General features: G+C 57.8%; 1 protein-coding gene across 1 annotated transcript in view; it reads left to right on the top strand.

Annotated features, from left to right (window-relative positions):
• The window catches only part of TMEM132E (transmembrane protein 132E), a 51,807-nt gene extending 43,027 nt beyond the window's left edge, over positions 1–8,780 (top strand). The window contains exons 7-11 of the mRNA XM_032617459.1: positions 46–189; positions 2,638–2,843; positions 4,906–5,191; positions 6,141–6,332; positions 7,207–8,780. Coding sequence (XP_032473350.1) covers positions 46–189; positions 2,638–2,843; positions 4,906–5,191; positions 6,141–6,332; positions 7,207–8,262 — 1,884 coding nt within the window. The 3' untranslated portion in view covers positions 8,263–8,780. The remainder of the gene's footprint in view (positions 1–45; positions 190–2,637; positions 2,844–4,905; positions 5,192–6,140; positions 6,333–7,206) is intronic.
• The last annotated feature ends 6,494 nt before the right edge of the window (positions 8,781–15,274 follow it).

Raw genomic sequence — 15,274 nt, 5'->3', positions numbered from 1 at the left:
CCTCAAGCAGCTCAGCAGAGCCCCGCCCTCCTCTCTTCCCTGCAGGACACAGAGATCATCAACACAGCCATCCTGACTGGCCGGACGGTGGCCATCCCTGTCAAGGTCATTGCCATCGAGGTGACCGGCCTTGTCCTAGATGTCTCTGCCCTGGTGGAATGCGAATCTGACAATGAGGACATCATCAAGGTGAGCTTCCTGGAGGTGGGGGAGCCTGGGAAGAAGGCCTCGGGCCTTCCGGGGGAGTGGAACCCCAAACCAGAGGGGAATTCACATCCCAGGCAGGTCCCCTTGGAAGGCAAGCGGAGGGGAAGTGGCAGGGGGTGAGGGGAAGAGCATCCCATGTCCAGCCTGAGCAAGGGGAGGTCCTGGAGGGCTTCCTACAGGAATGTGGAAGAGACCTTTTGGCAGGCTGAAGGGAGAAAGCAGCACTGACAACTTGAATTCAATCCCCAAGTCATTACTGAGCCCTTGTTGTGTGGCAGACACCAGGTAAAGCAATAGGGGAGGGGGTCCTGGGGGGAATCTCAGAGACATGCCCTGAACCTGGGTGCTGGTGACCAGGTGGAGGAGATCCAGCCCAAGGAGGAAGCCTCCAGAAGCTCACGAGTTAGGCCAGGAGTGAAGGTTGTGTAAAAGGACCCACTCCAGGAACACCCACCCCAGCCCTCCACCTCCCAAAGGCCTTGCCCTGAGCTCCTCCCCAGATGCCCCCTCTGGGCAGTGGGTCCTCCACAGCCCAGCAAACAGGACGTTGATCTGGCCCAGTTTGCTACCTCCCCAGGAGGGCCTCCAGATTTCCTCTGGCTTTGGACAGTGGTCAGAGGTGAGATGCGGGGAGGAGGCAGTGGGGCGGGCAGTGATGCAGGAGGGCATCCAGCCCTGGTCCCTGTGGGATTGGTGAGCTGTTTGCCGTGCCAGCCTCTGGCTGGTGCCAAAATCAAATGATTGGGCAACAGAATCTGTTTCCTGTTCCTGTAAATCCTTCAGCAGGGGGAGTGGGGATGTGGGTGTCCTCCCTCCCTGGGAGTGTGTGCTTTCTCTTTCACTCTCTCTCTCTCTGCTCTGCTCTGCCCTGGATCCCTCCTGGTCTCTGGAGCCCCGAGACTCACCTCGTCCATCCCCCCCATCCAGGAAGAATGTCCCCCGAGTGAGCCAGAGCAGACGGCTTGGTACCACACACCTACGGCCTCCTGAGGGCTGGAAGCCTTGTCAGGCCCATGGGGCTTGCCACTGCTGGCAGGCTGGGACGGGGAGAAATGGGCCTGCTCCCAAGAGCCCTCACCCAGCACCTTCCTCTACCACCCAGACTCCCACACCCCCGCCCCAGAGCAGGCCAGAACAGTCACTGTGGCTTAGATACCAAAGGGAATTAGCAAAGATTCGAAATGGAATTTGTTTCTGTTCTCACTGAAATACACTCAGGTTCTTTCGGGAGTTTGCCAACATTCTAAATGGGATTTGCCAGCCTTCAGCTGGAATTCTCTGCCTTCCGAAGTGGGAAATGAGCATTTCTAGCAGAACCACTGTCCCACTCCTCTCCACCCACCCCCTGGGATGATTAAGAGAGCTCGAAGGAGTTTGGGACCGTCAGGGGCTCATCTGCCCGGATGAACCACAGTCCCAGCCCCTCCCCATCCCCACGAGAGCATTCAGGTTGTCATCAGCCCATAGGCTGCCTGATAGACCCTCCTCCAAACTCAAGGATGTGCACCCTGGGGCGTGTCCCTGTAGGAGCACCTAAATGCATTGCACACAGGATTCACTCCAGGTATGCCAGGTGTGTACGTGGGCACTTACACAGATACCCGTTGCATCTGCCCTTAAGTACTAGCAGGGACACCTCTGTGAGTGGGCACAGCTATCCACCAAGATGTGTCCAGTGAGCATATGCTCATCTGGGGAACCGTGAAGAATGCAAGGTGGTGTCCAGGTGGGCATGCATTTGCAGAAGCTGCACCCGTGGGTGGCAGTTGTCCACCTGTCTGTGCTTGGGGTTCTCTGGTCCTGAAATTTCCTCTCCCTTTCCCTCAGTTCCACCCCTGGCTGGAGCAGCCCCCTCCTGGAAATTAACCATCTGCCCATCTGCCTGGGACCACTGGGCCAGAGGCACCTTGGAGGAGCTGTGGGCCTGCCCCTTCTCCCCACCCCCTCCACCTCAACCGCCTCCCCGCCCAGTCGCACCCCAGTGTCCTGCTCAGGACAGGCTACTCCTGTGTACTGTGGAGGACTCTACCCATCAGACACCTGCTCCAGAGCGCAGGCGGTCATGCTGGGGAGGGGAGCCAGCGCTGGGGACCCTCAGCCTGAAGACTCCCCCAAGGTGTGGCCTGGCACATCAAAAACATCCCCTTACAAAAATATTGGCACACTGGCTTCTTGCCAGGGAGCAAAATCCTCCCAAGGTAGCCACTAAGAGGTGATCTCTGGAGCAATGGAGTGGAAGCTGACACCTCCCAGAGGAATTAAATTAGGGGCCTTCTCCCACCCAGCCTCTCCCCTTCAGCCTCCTGTGACTGGCACTTTCTCTGTCCAATGGCCTTCTGGCCTTCCTTGTCAGAATGAAGTCCTCTGCACTGCCCCACAGGATGACCTGTAGGGCAAGACAGGCCAACCAACCTCTCTCCCCCTCCCCAGGTATCCAGCAGCTGTGACTACGTGTTTGTTAGCGGAAAGGAGTCTCGCGGTTCCATGAACGCCAGGGTCACCTTCCGCTACGACGTCCTCAATGCCCCCCTGGAAATGACAGTCTGGGTGCCCAAGCTGCCCCTGCACATTGAGCTCTCGGATGCCCGCCTCAGCCAAGTGAAGGGCTGGAGGGTACCTATCCTTCCTGACCGGAGGTATGGCCCTTCCAAACACAGCAGATGCTGGGGATACTCATGGGTGACACAGCCCTGGCACAACGTCTGATCTGCATGTGTGTGTAAGGCCCTAGGTGTACACAGTCTGCAGGTCGGTTTTGCAATCAACAAACTTATTGAGCAGCTACTGTGTGCCAGGCACGGATGGGGGCAGGGAGGGGAGCAGGTAAGTGTGGCCAGAGCCTGACCCAGTTGAGCTCTGGGTCCATCAGGAAGCGGTCTTATATATATCATGGAGCGTGGTGGATGAAGGAAGCCCTGAGTACAGGGAAGCAAGTGGCACAAAGGAAAGAACCACCTCTTCCTCCAGAAGAAGTCAAAGCAGGCTTCCTGGAAGAGGTGACTTGGGAGCTAAGTCTTAAAGGATGAGTGGAAAGGAGTTGGCTAGGGAGACAGGGTAAGAGCAGTCAAGCAGCAGACAAAATGGAGCAGAAACACCAACACAGGTGCTCACACCCCTGTACACGAGTGCCCCAGCCTGGGCACACCAGGGGCACACTTGTGAGTACATCAGCCAGGCACACGGTGACCCCCACTGGGCTCCCTCGCTGGGATACAGGCTCACACACCTGGGTGCCCATCTGTGGGGCAGGTCCAGGTGTACTCAGCACACTCCACTCACCCACTCATCGCTGCTGGAGAGAGAAGCCAGCAGGGAAGAGAAGAAAGGCAGAGTGACAGGCAGCTAAGAGCGGGCAGGGTGGAGCTGGAGAGAGAAGCAGGCGGCCTAGTGAGAGCTGGGATCAGTTCAGTTCTGCGGAGATTTGGAAAAGCAAGGCAGCATAGACCAGGGCCTCTTGAACTTGCGCGCGACTTGCCCCGGGATGCGGTTGAAATGCAGGTTCTGATTCCGTGAAACTGGGATGGAGCCCGTGAGTCTGCATTTCAGGCCAGCTGCCAGTGAGGTTGATGCTCCTTTGAGTAGTGAAGGACGTAGTGAACTCTGAAGCCAGATGGCTTGGGGTGAAATCCTGACTGCTATTTGCTAGCTGGGTAACCTTAGGCTACCGTGCCTCAGTCTCCTCATCTCTAAAATGGGCACGTTTACACTTAGCGGATTGCTGTGAGGATTAAATTAGTTAACACAGGTAAAAGAGCCCTCTATGTGAATGAATATTCTGGTGGTTTAATCCTTCCGAAGCAGTAGCCAAGCACTGGCCACACCCTTCTCTCTCTCCACAGCCTGCTTTCCTGGGTGAATCTCCTGATTTTCGTATTTTTGGCAATCTGGACAGGCTGAGAATTCCCCAAATTGTCAAGTCCTGGTTCCATTCTGCCTGCCAGTTCCTCCCTCCATTTATCTGTCTCCTCTTGCATTTTACTCTGAGCAGCCAGAGGAAGCTAGGACACACCTCCCACACTCCGCTTGGCAATCTCATCAGCTGAATATCCAAGTTCTGTCTGCCACACAGCTTTAGGACACGACGACGCAGCTAAGCCTCCTGGCCCTTGAGCAGGGATCACCTTTTTTTTTTTTTTTTTTTTTTTTTTTTTTTTTTTTTTTGCGGTACGCGGGCCTCTCACTGCTGTGGCCTCTCCCGTCGCGGAGCAACAGGCTCCGGACGCGCAGGCTCAGCGGCCATGGCTCAGGGGCCCAGCCGCTCCGCGTCAGGTGGGATCCTCCCGGACCGGGGCACGAACCCGCGTCCCCTGCATCGGCAGGCGGACTCCCAACCACTGCGCCACCAGGGAAGCCCCAGGGATCACCTTTGATCCAAGTTAGAGCTGAGCCCAGGGCCCAGCAAGTGCTTAGTGCTGAGAAAGAGCCAGTATTTGCTAAGATTTGATGCCAGCTATTCACAGGCGTGGGCGCAGCCAGGCAGGGGACACGGGGTGGGGTGGGGAGTCAAGAAGGTACCTTTCTAGGAGAGGAAAGCCTGGGACTTCGGGCTCCAAGCTTGTCAGAGACAGAAGGGGTGGACCAGGGAAAGCCTTCCACCCACGGGAGCCGGGGAGGGGCTGGCGGGGCAAGAGGGAGGGAAGGACTCGTGCAGGTCAGAGCCGGGGTGGGGAGCCCTGACTCCAGGCCTCCCCCACCCAGATCAGCCCGGGAGAGCGAGGATGAGGACGAGGACGAGGGACGACGGCAGAGCGCGAGCCGTGGCTGCACCCTGCAGTACCAGCACGCCACCCTGCAGGTTTTCACCCAGTTCCACACGACGTCGGCGGAGGGCACCGACCAGGTGGTCACCATGCTGGGCCCAGACTGGCTGGTGGAGGTCACCGACCTGGTCAGCGACTTCATGCGGGTGGGTGACCCCCGAGTGGCACGCATGGTAGACAGCAGCACGCTGGCCGGGCTGGAGCCAGGCACCACCCCCTTCAAGGTAAGCACAGTGGGGCGTGCCGGGTTCCGGGAGCCTTCACACAGACGTTCCTAAGACAGGATTTCCAGCGCCTCGGCCTTGGGGAGCAACCCCAGACGGGCCCTGCAAACACACTTCCCCACCTGCCCTTCTGCTTGAAATTCTACCATCGAAGGTCAAGAACCTTGGAGAAGCTTCTGTCTCCGAGCCTCATCAGCCTCTGTGAACCTTTCATGGCTCAGTGTGGTCGCTGAGAGCGGTGGCTGCGGAGCGGAGGAGGTGGGAGGGCCCAGCCAGCGTAGAGGCCAGAAGAGGGAATTTTGGAGATCTAGGGACTCAACTTTGACCTTCCTCCTTGATAACTGGGTGCCTGGGTAGATATCATCCATCTCAGAGACTATACATAGTGATCCATGGGCTGAAATCTGCCTGCAGACATATTTTGTTTGTAAAACGACTGACCCAACCGTTTAAAAATTGGGAGGTTTCTCATTTTTTTAAAAATGTAAATTTCTGGCTTTAGAAAATATGAATCTGGCAGCACAGGGTCTGCGTTCCCGCCTGGCAATCATCAGCTAGAGTCAGCACTGCTGCCTTTTTTACACGAGCATGAGTTCTCCCATTTGCCCCAGTGCCCACCACTCCCTTTTGTCTCCCTGACATTCAGGCTGACCATCAATTGTGACTTATCACTCTACAGGAGGGCTGCTGTTTTCTTTAAAATCAACTCACCTCACTCATCTGTGTTCCTGCCTGGCTCCTGTGAGCCCTTGACCCTTGCTTGGCCTCTGGACCCTGGTTCCCGGTTGCAGACCTAAGGCAGAGCCCAGGAGTCCTGCCTCCCAATCTGCCCCACCCCCTGGGCTTCTCTTCCAGCAGCACTCAGATTCCTCCCTGGTTGGGAATTTGGAGAGGGGTGGGGTGTCCTTCTCTCCTGGCTCTCACCCATCCCCGCCCCACCCTGCCTCAGGTGGTTTCCCCCCTGACGGAGTCCGTGCTTGGGGAGACACTGCTGACAGTGACAGAGGACAAGGTCAGCATCACACAGCTGCAGGCCCAGGTGGTGGCCAGCCTCGCCCTCTCCCTGCGGCCCAGCCCCGGTAGCAGCCACACCATCCTGGCCACCACAGCCGCCCAGCAGACCCTCAGCTTCCTCAAGCAGGTAACTGGATGCCCAGCTGGCCGGCCTGGGGGCTTGGGGTGTGGAAGGAGGACTTGCAGTTTCTGGCCACGAGCCCCCCAGATTAGGGATTTGATAATGGAAGATCTATCTACCCTTTGTGCCCTGTGCACCTGCCCTACTGGGCCCGTGCCCCACCATCTGCCCAGGAGTCTGGCCAAGGTCTCACTTCCTGCACCTGCCATGGTGAGAGGCTCCTGTTGAAGGTTCCCACTCCTGCATTTCTCAGAGGGCCCGTCACCTCTGCCTCCAGCCCCCGGAATTACCCTCACCCATCTCTGGACCCCCAGCTATAGCCCCCCACTGATACGCCAGCGCACTGGCTATGGGACAAAGGTGGAAAAGTTACAGGTGGGGGTCACAGGGAGGGAGAAGGTGGGCACTGAACACCGAGCCAGAGGTCAGGACACAGGAGTCCTCTGCCCCAACTTGCTTCGTGACCTCCGGCCAGTTGCTTGTCTCTGAGCCCTGCTTCTTCATCTGCAAGGAGGTCAACTCTCAGAAGGTTTAACAAACAGAGGACAAGGCTGGGGTTGAGTATATGTGCGTTCTCAGTCTCCACGTGTCTGCTGAGGGTGATCAGGCATGGAGATACGGTGTGACTCCTGCAGCAGAAGGGATCTGAGTTAGACCCAAGGCAGAATTTACCATCAACTCACCCGGCGGAGAAGGGCGAAGTGGGCAAGGACGTTCTCGGGGCAGTACGGAGCCATAACTCCCTGTACAGAGTTGAGTGGGAGAATTCCCCCTCAAATAACCATTCCCGAGCACCCACCACCTGCCAGGCACTGTTCCAGCACTGGGAAGTCAGCAGGAGTAGATCTCTGATTCCTGTCCTCTCCTCTTCCTCCTCCAGGAAGCCCTCCTGAGCCTCTGGCTCTCCTACAGCGACGGTACCACGGCCCCACTCTCCCTCTACAGCCCCCAGGACTATGGGCTGCTGGTGAGCAGTCTGGACAAGCGTGTGGCCACAGTGACCCAGGACCGGGCCTTCCCACTGGTGGTGGCTGAGGCCGAGGGGGCCGGGGAGCTGCTCCGCGCGGAGCTCACCATCGCCGAGAGCTGCCAGAAAACCAAGCGCAAGAGTGTGCTGGCCACGACCCCTGTAGGCCTGCGGGTGCACTTTGGGCGGGAAGAGGGGGACCCCACCTACGACTACCCCGGCCCCAGCCAGCCAGGGCCCGGCGGGGGCGAGGACGAGGCCCAGGGAGCTGGCCCGCTGGGCACTGCCGGCTCCCCGCCCGAGGCCGTGGGCCCGGGCACGGCCAGCCCGGCGGTGCCACCCACAGAAGATTTCCTGCCACTGCCCACCGGCTTCCTGCAGATGCCGAGGGGGCTGACGGACCTGGAGATCGGCATGTACGCGCTGCTGGGCGTCTTCTGCCTCGCCATCCTGGTCTTCCTCATCAACTGCATCGTCTTCGTGCTGCGCTACCGGCACAAGCGCATCCCGCCCGAGGGCCAGACCAGCATGGACCACTCTCACCACTGGGTGTTCCTGGGCAACGGGCAGCCGCTGCGGGGGCAGGGGGAGCTGTCGCCACCCGCCAGCAACCCGCTGGAGGCCGTGCCCGCCTGCTGCCATGGCGACCACCACAGCAGCGGCAGCTCGCAGAGCAGCGTCCAGAGCCAGGTGCACGGGCGGGGCGACGGCTCCTCGGGCGGCTCGGCCCGGGACCAGGCCGAAGACCCCGCCAGCTCTCCCACCTCCAAGCGCAAGCGGGTCAAGTTCACCACCTTCACGGCGCTGCCCTCAGAGGGGCTGGCCTACGACTCGGTGCCCGCCGGCGAGGAGGACGAGGAGGACGAAGAAGCCCTGGGATGGGGCTGCCCAGAGGCGGCGGGCACCGCGCGGCCCACTCCGCCCCCTGACCTGCACAATTACAGGCGCAGAGTCAAAGAGATGGCATAGAGGTGCGTCCCCTGCCCGCCATGGCCTGGGCTCCGTGTGGGACAGAGCCGGGACCCAGCTCACAATTGACACGGGCCGGCTGAAGTGGATCTTATGCTCCGGCCCCGGCAGCTTTGCTCCTCCGGACGGCCACCTCCTTGCCTCGCACCGTACCATCCTCCGCCCTCAGAGGTGGAGGGGCCTTCCCCCTGGAGCTTGCTAAGAGGAGAGCAATCCCAGCCTTCGTTCTACCCTTTCCAACCCTCCTCCTGTCTTAGACCCCTGCCCCAAGACAGGGGCAAGGAGGCCGAGCTTGCACCAAGGGTCCACACAATGCCCCGCCCCATCCCCCCACGTTCCCTGCTTCCCCCTGTGTGGGGGGCTCTGGGGGGGTCTTGTGTCACAAGCTGCACAAAGACTTTTCTCAAACCGCTATTCAGGGATTTCTGTCCTGCAGGGTGGGGAGGCGGCGGCTGCCTGCCCTGCCAAGGATCTTGCTGTGGACAGAACATTTGGGGGGCAGGGGATATTTGTAGCATCTGCTGGCTTCTGGGTGACCCCCACTCCCTTCCCAGGACCTGGGAGCTGACTCTCCAGAGGGGTCTGGGGCCAAGCCAGGCGCCTCTCTGAGATCTCAGGACTCCATCCTGTGCCCCCAAGGGCTGTGGGCAGGCCCCCAAGGGGGAGGAGTCCTCGGTCCACCCCAGAGCACTGTGGTCCGGGTGCCCGGGAGCCCTGGGTGCCCCGAGCCCACCCCTCAGCAAGGTCAGCACTACGCCTTAGCCGTCCCTCCTGCTCTGCTGGGCACTCCTTCCTCTCTGCAGGGGCAGCCACCCGCCCCGCTGCTAGGCAGAATCCGGTGGGAAGGGGAGGAGAGGGCGCCAGGCAGTGCTGGGAAGGACCCTGGGACAAGCAAGGCAGAAGGGATCCCACGGCTCCCCTACCCCATCCCACAGCCACCCCTCTCTCGGGTTCTACCCACCACTGTGTCAGATTTTTCTTAAGTAAATGGAGGCAACCAGACTGGGAATGGGGGCGGCAGCAGCTCCCGGAGAACAGGCAGTACATGGTGGCTGGCTCTGTGTCTCTTCCTTGCGTGCAGGCGCGTGCATGCACACACACACACACACACACACACACATATATGGAGGTCATGCTAAATGACATGAGACGGAAACACAGCTGAGCCACCTGCGGTCCTGCTCCTCCTCCAACATCCAGGTCCCTTTAAACCCTGTGGTGCTGGGGGGATGCTCACCTCTGGGGATAGAGGACTCGCTGACCCAGAAATGTGCCCTTCTAAAGAGATGTCTCCTCTAGGAGAAGGGTAGGAGGGTACAGAAAAAGAAGGAGAGAGGCGAGAGGGTTGTGTGCACACCTGAGCTCACTCCAGTTTCCTCCTCTGCCTCAGTGTGCCTCTCAGAGGGCACCCCTCCTCGTCACCATCACCACCTCCCAGGGAGGCCTCTCTTCTCCAGGGATTGATGGAGACAGTCTGGGGGTCTCCAAGTCAGAAAGCCAGGCAGGAAAGAGCAATGGCTGTTGGGGGGCTCCTCCCTGCTCGGTGGGCCATGGGCTGGCCCCTCGCCCCTCATGGCCTCCCATGGCCCTGGGAGACTTCTCCCCAGCACAGGCAGCAGCCCCAGGGACCACAGGAGACCTGGTGGCGGGGGAGGAAGAGCCCAGCCAAGGCTGCCTGGCCAGCCTCCAGTGCCCTGGACAGTTGGCTACAGCAACCAGCATCTGCCCCAGAAGGGACCGGGGGCAGGACTAGTGCTGTGTTGGCACCTGCCCCAAAGAGCTGTTGCCCCCACACACAGAAGGAAGCCTGCCTGTCACGATCCTCTGCTCAACCAATCAGGGCAGCCCCGGGGCTGTCGTGAGGATTAGATGAGATCGTGTCTGTGAAGTGCTGTGCGCGGTGCCCAGAAGCAGACAAAGTTCCCGGCACAGACCCTGGCACACAGAGATGCTTAATAAATGGAGTTTGTTGCATCCAGGTCTTAATGTTCAGGTAGGATGTGGGCCTGAAAGAAAGACTTGAGATTGGCCAGCTCTGCCCAAGATGTGTTGGCAACAGAGAATAAGTGTAGCTCAGCGGCAAGGAAGCCGGGAGCTGCTGGAAAGCCGTGCAGAGCAGAGCGTGAGGCCTCTCCTGGAGTGTCCAGGACATCAGGTACCTGTTGTTCAAATGTGCCCTGACGGTGCCCTCCTAGAGGGTCCTAGGGGGTGGGCAGGGGGGCCCTCAGTCACTTTTCATCACCTGTGGTGCCCAGAATTGGCAAGTGCTCAACAAATATTTGCTAACTCAAGTTCAGACGCAAACTATCAATGGCTTCCCTGTTATCCCTCATTTGGGGATTTTCCATACTCTGCCACCTCACCACTTACCTGCACAGTGTTCCAGAGAGAGATGAGGAGGACGTAGGTGTGTGTCAAGGAAGGATGAACATCCCAGCTTGGGTGTGTGTGCACAGGAGGGGTGCTGGTATGAAAGCTGGAAAGTAGATGCAATTCATTTATTCAATGCATTAAGCTCCTACCATGTGCCAGCTCCTGCCAGGAAAAGAGGAGGCAAAACCGTGGGCTTGTCGCCAAGAAGCCGCTTTCACAAATGGGGAAACGAGGACCCCCGAGAAGGGGAGTGGTTGGTTGATAGTCACACAGCAAACCTAGCAGCAGGGCCAGAGCTCTGCCTGCCACCCTGGCTTGTAATTTGTGTCCCTTTCGCTTCATTCCTCACCCCCTGTCCGAAGGCAAGAACTCAGAAGCAATTGCTAGAAATGGCAAGACCTGACCCTCACGCGGTTCAAGAGGCAGGAAGCTTGGAGGCAACAAGGCGGGACATTAAGTTAACAGCCCCTGGAATGGCCCTGGCGCTGAACTCCTCTTTAAAAATTTGTATTCAACCCCAAAACCGAATCAAGGGACCTTGTAAAGAATAGTTATTGACAGAGAGCTGCGCAGGGAGTGCCAGGGAACCAGGCCCATGAATCAGCTTGCTGGCAAAATGAGATTTCTCCGACAGTGGGGGCAGGCGAAGGCTGAGCCGGGGTGTGGAGAAGCCACCCTGAGCCTGTCCCCTGCCCGAGGTCAGTGCTCGGCTCGGCTCCCCGCTTCACCCCCACGCCACCCAGGACATGCCTACAAACCTGTCTTCAACAAATATTGACAAGCACCTACTATGTGCCAGGCACTGTGCCCCCCTTAAGAGAAGGCTTCAGGGAGAAAGGGAGAGACTTGGAGCCAAGCTGAGAACCTGGGAAATACAGTATATGGGCCAGGAAAGGAAACTCTCATTTAAAGGGATAAAACTTCTTAAGACAGGTTGGCAGGGACCCCTGGGGTCTGACGGTGCATTTGCTGTGTGACCTTCAGCCAACACAAAACCAGCTCTGGGCTCTCATTTCTTCATTTGTATAAACATGGAAGTCACCGCTACTAGACAGTATTCACTGACCTCTCTGAAGGGGCTGTGCTGTTTTAGCACCTGTACTGCACAAAAGTCCAGGGAGATAGGAACTACTAACTCCTATTTTATAGATGAGGAGACAGGCACACAGAGAGTGATGGTGATCTGCCCAGGGTCTCCAGCTTAGAAGTAACCTCCGGGCAGCTACAAACCTACCCTCTTTCTGCTACATCCTGAAGCAACTGATGATGTTGGCAACTGAAGGGAAATGATGTTGGAGAGATCGGAAGGTACGAGGGGCATACAGAGGGGCCTCTAAGGATTTGATGTGCTCAAGTGATGGGGGCAAGGCTGTGGGACCCCCATTTAAAATATAGACCATGGATAGTGTTGGGGGGCAGATGGAACACAGTAAGCGCTACGGCCTCTCTCCCATTTTTAGAGGGAACACTCTCCCTCCCCTACTAGAAGCTCCACCCCCAGCTGACTGTCACAACAGACAACCATCCAACCCTCTCTTGGTCATCTTTGGAACAGAGAACCAGCAGGGCTTTCCTGAGCAAGGTGTTGAACTGGGCTTGTTAGGAGAGCGGGCAGCACACACAGAGGGAAGTGGGTGTGAGTTGCACCTGCTGTTTCCCTTGGGATACTGGCTGTCCCTTCAGCCTCTGGAGTATAATAAGCAAGAGAAACTGGGAAGCTGAGGCCATCCCTTAGGCCCCCACCCCAGCTACGGTAGCACAGTGAGTGTTTATTAAATCCTTATCATAGATCAGTCAGAGTGCCAAGCGCAGGGGAATCAGGAGGATTAAATAGCCATCACTAACATTTCCTGAGAGCTCACTCCATGCTAACCATTTTATATCCATCATTCCGTTGAGTCTTCACAATAACCAAGTAAGGTAGGTGCTGTCATTATATCCATTTTACAGATGACAAAACTGAGGCTCAGAAGTTATGTAACTTGTCTCATGTCACACAGCAAACAAATAGCAGCGCCAGGATTCATACCCAGGTTACATTGGCTCAAGTCTCCCGTCTTCCCTCTGCCCCACACTGCCCTCCTCCGTGGGGACCGGGAGTTCAGAGAATGATTCTGACAGTGTCAAGCGCACTGGGCTGGGAGTCCAGGGGCTTGATGGGGGTTCTCTCTCTGCCATTGACTAGTTGTGTGGCCGTGAGCCTGGCACTGCCCATGTCTAGAACAAGCCAGGACCCTCAACTAGAATCCAGGGCCAGATGGCCCCCTCAGTGCCTTCAGTCTTAATGGTTTTCAGGTCTGCAGGTGTGAAGCCCAGGGCACTGCCCAGCCCTGCTAGTTTATACCTTCCACCCTCCACGCTCTTAGAGATGCTGTGGGCAGGAGGCGGGTAACAGTTTCAACGGTCCTCAGCGGTTCTCCAAGCTTTGCCAGCTCTGCCGTCCTCTACTTGATGCTGCCACTGGTAGCTGCTCCTGTGAGTTTGGACTTTGCCAGATTTGGGGGGGGGTGTCCATAGGGAAGGAGCATGGAGGGATGGGAACGGTAACCATCTCTGTATGTCTGCCAGAGAAGCAGCGAGTCGCAGGGCTAAGACAGAGCTTGAAAGTTCAGCGTGTAGATCCTCTGCCCACAGGGAGATCCCAGTCTGATGGAAGAGGACTGGGCCCTGTCCCATAGCAGCTTCCAGTCTGAGGGAATGACACACCCGAAGAAATGCCACCATGCATTCAGTGAAACATACGAACAGGTGCTAATAAGTGCAAAGTAACCTAGGTATGCACTTAGCCCACAGAGCAGAAGAAGTAAAATAAATGTGGAACCTGGGAAGTTAATCCAGAAAGGCAGCCTGGACCAGGGCTGTAGGTGGGTTGAGGGGAGGCATTCAGAAGGGTCTACCAGATGGCCAGGAATTCAGAAACAAACAGTTAAGGGTAAGGAGGTGGGATGGATTTACCCCGGTGGCTGGGGGATGGAGCCCCACAGGGGCCTGGCTAAGAGAAGTGGGCGTGGGAAGGGGGGGAAGGGACCCTCCCTCAGATGACCCTGGAGAAGCCCTGGGCTGCTTAGAAGAGAGCTGCTTGGCTTCCAGTCCCCTGGCTCCCCCACAGCTGCAGTGTGACCTTGCACAAGTCTCTGGCCCTCCTCTGTGAGAAGAGGGGTCTGGACTAGATGCTATCTGAGGACCCTCCCCAGACTGACCCTCTGTGCCCCCATCCAGAGGCCAACTGTGAGCCCATCTATCAAGTGGATTCAAACACAGAACTCAAAGTGCCTGCCAGGACTTTCCTGGTGCACAGACGGGGCCTCGGCCCCTGGCGGAGTTCCCAGCCCCATGGGGCAGGCCACTATGAGGCTCCCAAGAAAAACAAGGTCAGAAGGGCTTGAGCCCCAGTTCTGCTGCCATCTTCCTGTGTGACCTCAGGCAGCCCCCCAGCCCTCTTTGGGCTTCACAGAAGGGCTAGGGGTGCCCTTTCCCTCCGGACCTTCTGCAGTTCTCGAATGACTTTCTTCCTCCTCCATTGCAAAAACTCCCAACAGGCCTCCTATGACTTGTACTGGGGCAGGGGCTCTGGGGCTGCTTCCTGTAGATTCTCCCATCAGGAGGGGTCCTGCCAGTTAGGACAGCTGATTGGGAGCAAAGGAAAAATGAGCAGTGTTCTGGGAGTGGACCCCTGTGCTCCTACTCTATACCGAAACCAGCAGCCCAGCCCTGGCCCTGAAATGGACTCCACCTGCAGACCCCCACCCCAGGCATGTCAGGGAGGAGGGAGGGTGGAGGGATGCCGTTGGTGGGAGGTAGCAGGTGAAGGGTCCTTCATGCCTCCCCTTTCTCTGCCCCGACTTATCATGTACACCCTACAGCCACCTCGACACACACAGTCCGCCCCTCCAAGGGGCACAGAGAGTGAAGCCCACCCCTCCCCTGATGGGATGCAATTCATCAGCATTGACAGAAGCTGGGATGCTGTTCCAGGGCCTCCTCCCTCACACACACTTGCCCATGGGGTCCTTCTTCCACAATCTGTTCCCTGCCCCCTCCGGGCTCCGTTCCAGATTCCAGATCCCCTGTGAGATGGCTCTCTATCAAGGGAAGGGGCAGGCCCAGGGGAGGGGAGCTGGACTGTGGCTAGCCCACCGGGCAAGGACCACATCCCTCAAAGAGGGAAGAGAGGAAAAGAAGGCAAGGAAAGAACACTCCAGCAGCTGCAACATCTCGAGGAAATCTCCAGTGATGCCAGAGCCACGGGGTGACCCTCCGCCCCAGCAAACCTTGCTTCAGGAACAGACACAACAAAGCACCAGATGCATCCAGCAATTAAAGTGCTGCCTTTGTTAGAAGATGAGGAACTGGGCTCTTGTGGGCGGGGCATGCAGAGCACGTGTGCACACACTCCGTATGCACACAGAGCATGCATCACAAATGCACTCTCTCCGAGCATCCCTACTCATTCACACGCCTGCCAACCTCACAGATGTGCACAAGCAGGGGCATGCCCCTCACACACACACACACACACACACACACACACACACACACACACACTCCCGGGGTGGTGGTTTGTATAGAAGCTTGTTGGAAGGAGGGAGGGGTCAGGAGCACATTTACCCCATACCTAAAACAATAACTAAATAGTCTC

The sequence above is a fragment of the Phocoena sinus genome, chromosome 20 (assembly GCF_008692025.1).
Source record: "Phocoena sinus isolate mPhoSin1 chromosome 20, mPhoSin1.pri, whole genome shotgun sequence".
NCBI classification, from domain to species: domain Eukaryota; kingdom Metazoa; phylum Chordata; class Mammalia; order Artiodactyla; family Phocoenidae; genus Phocoena; species Phocoena sinus.
This window is presented reverse-complemented; position numbering and strand designations above follow the sequence as displayed.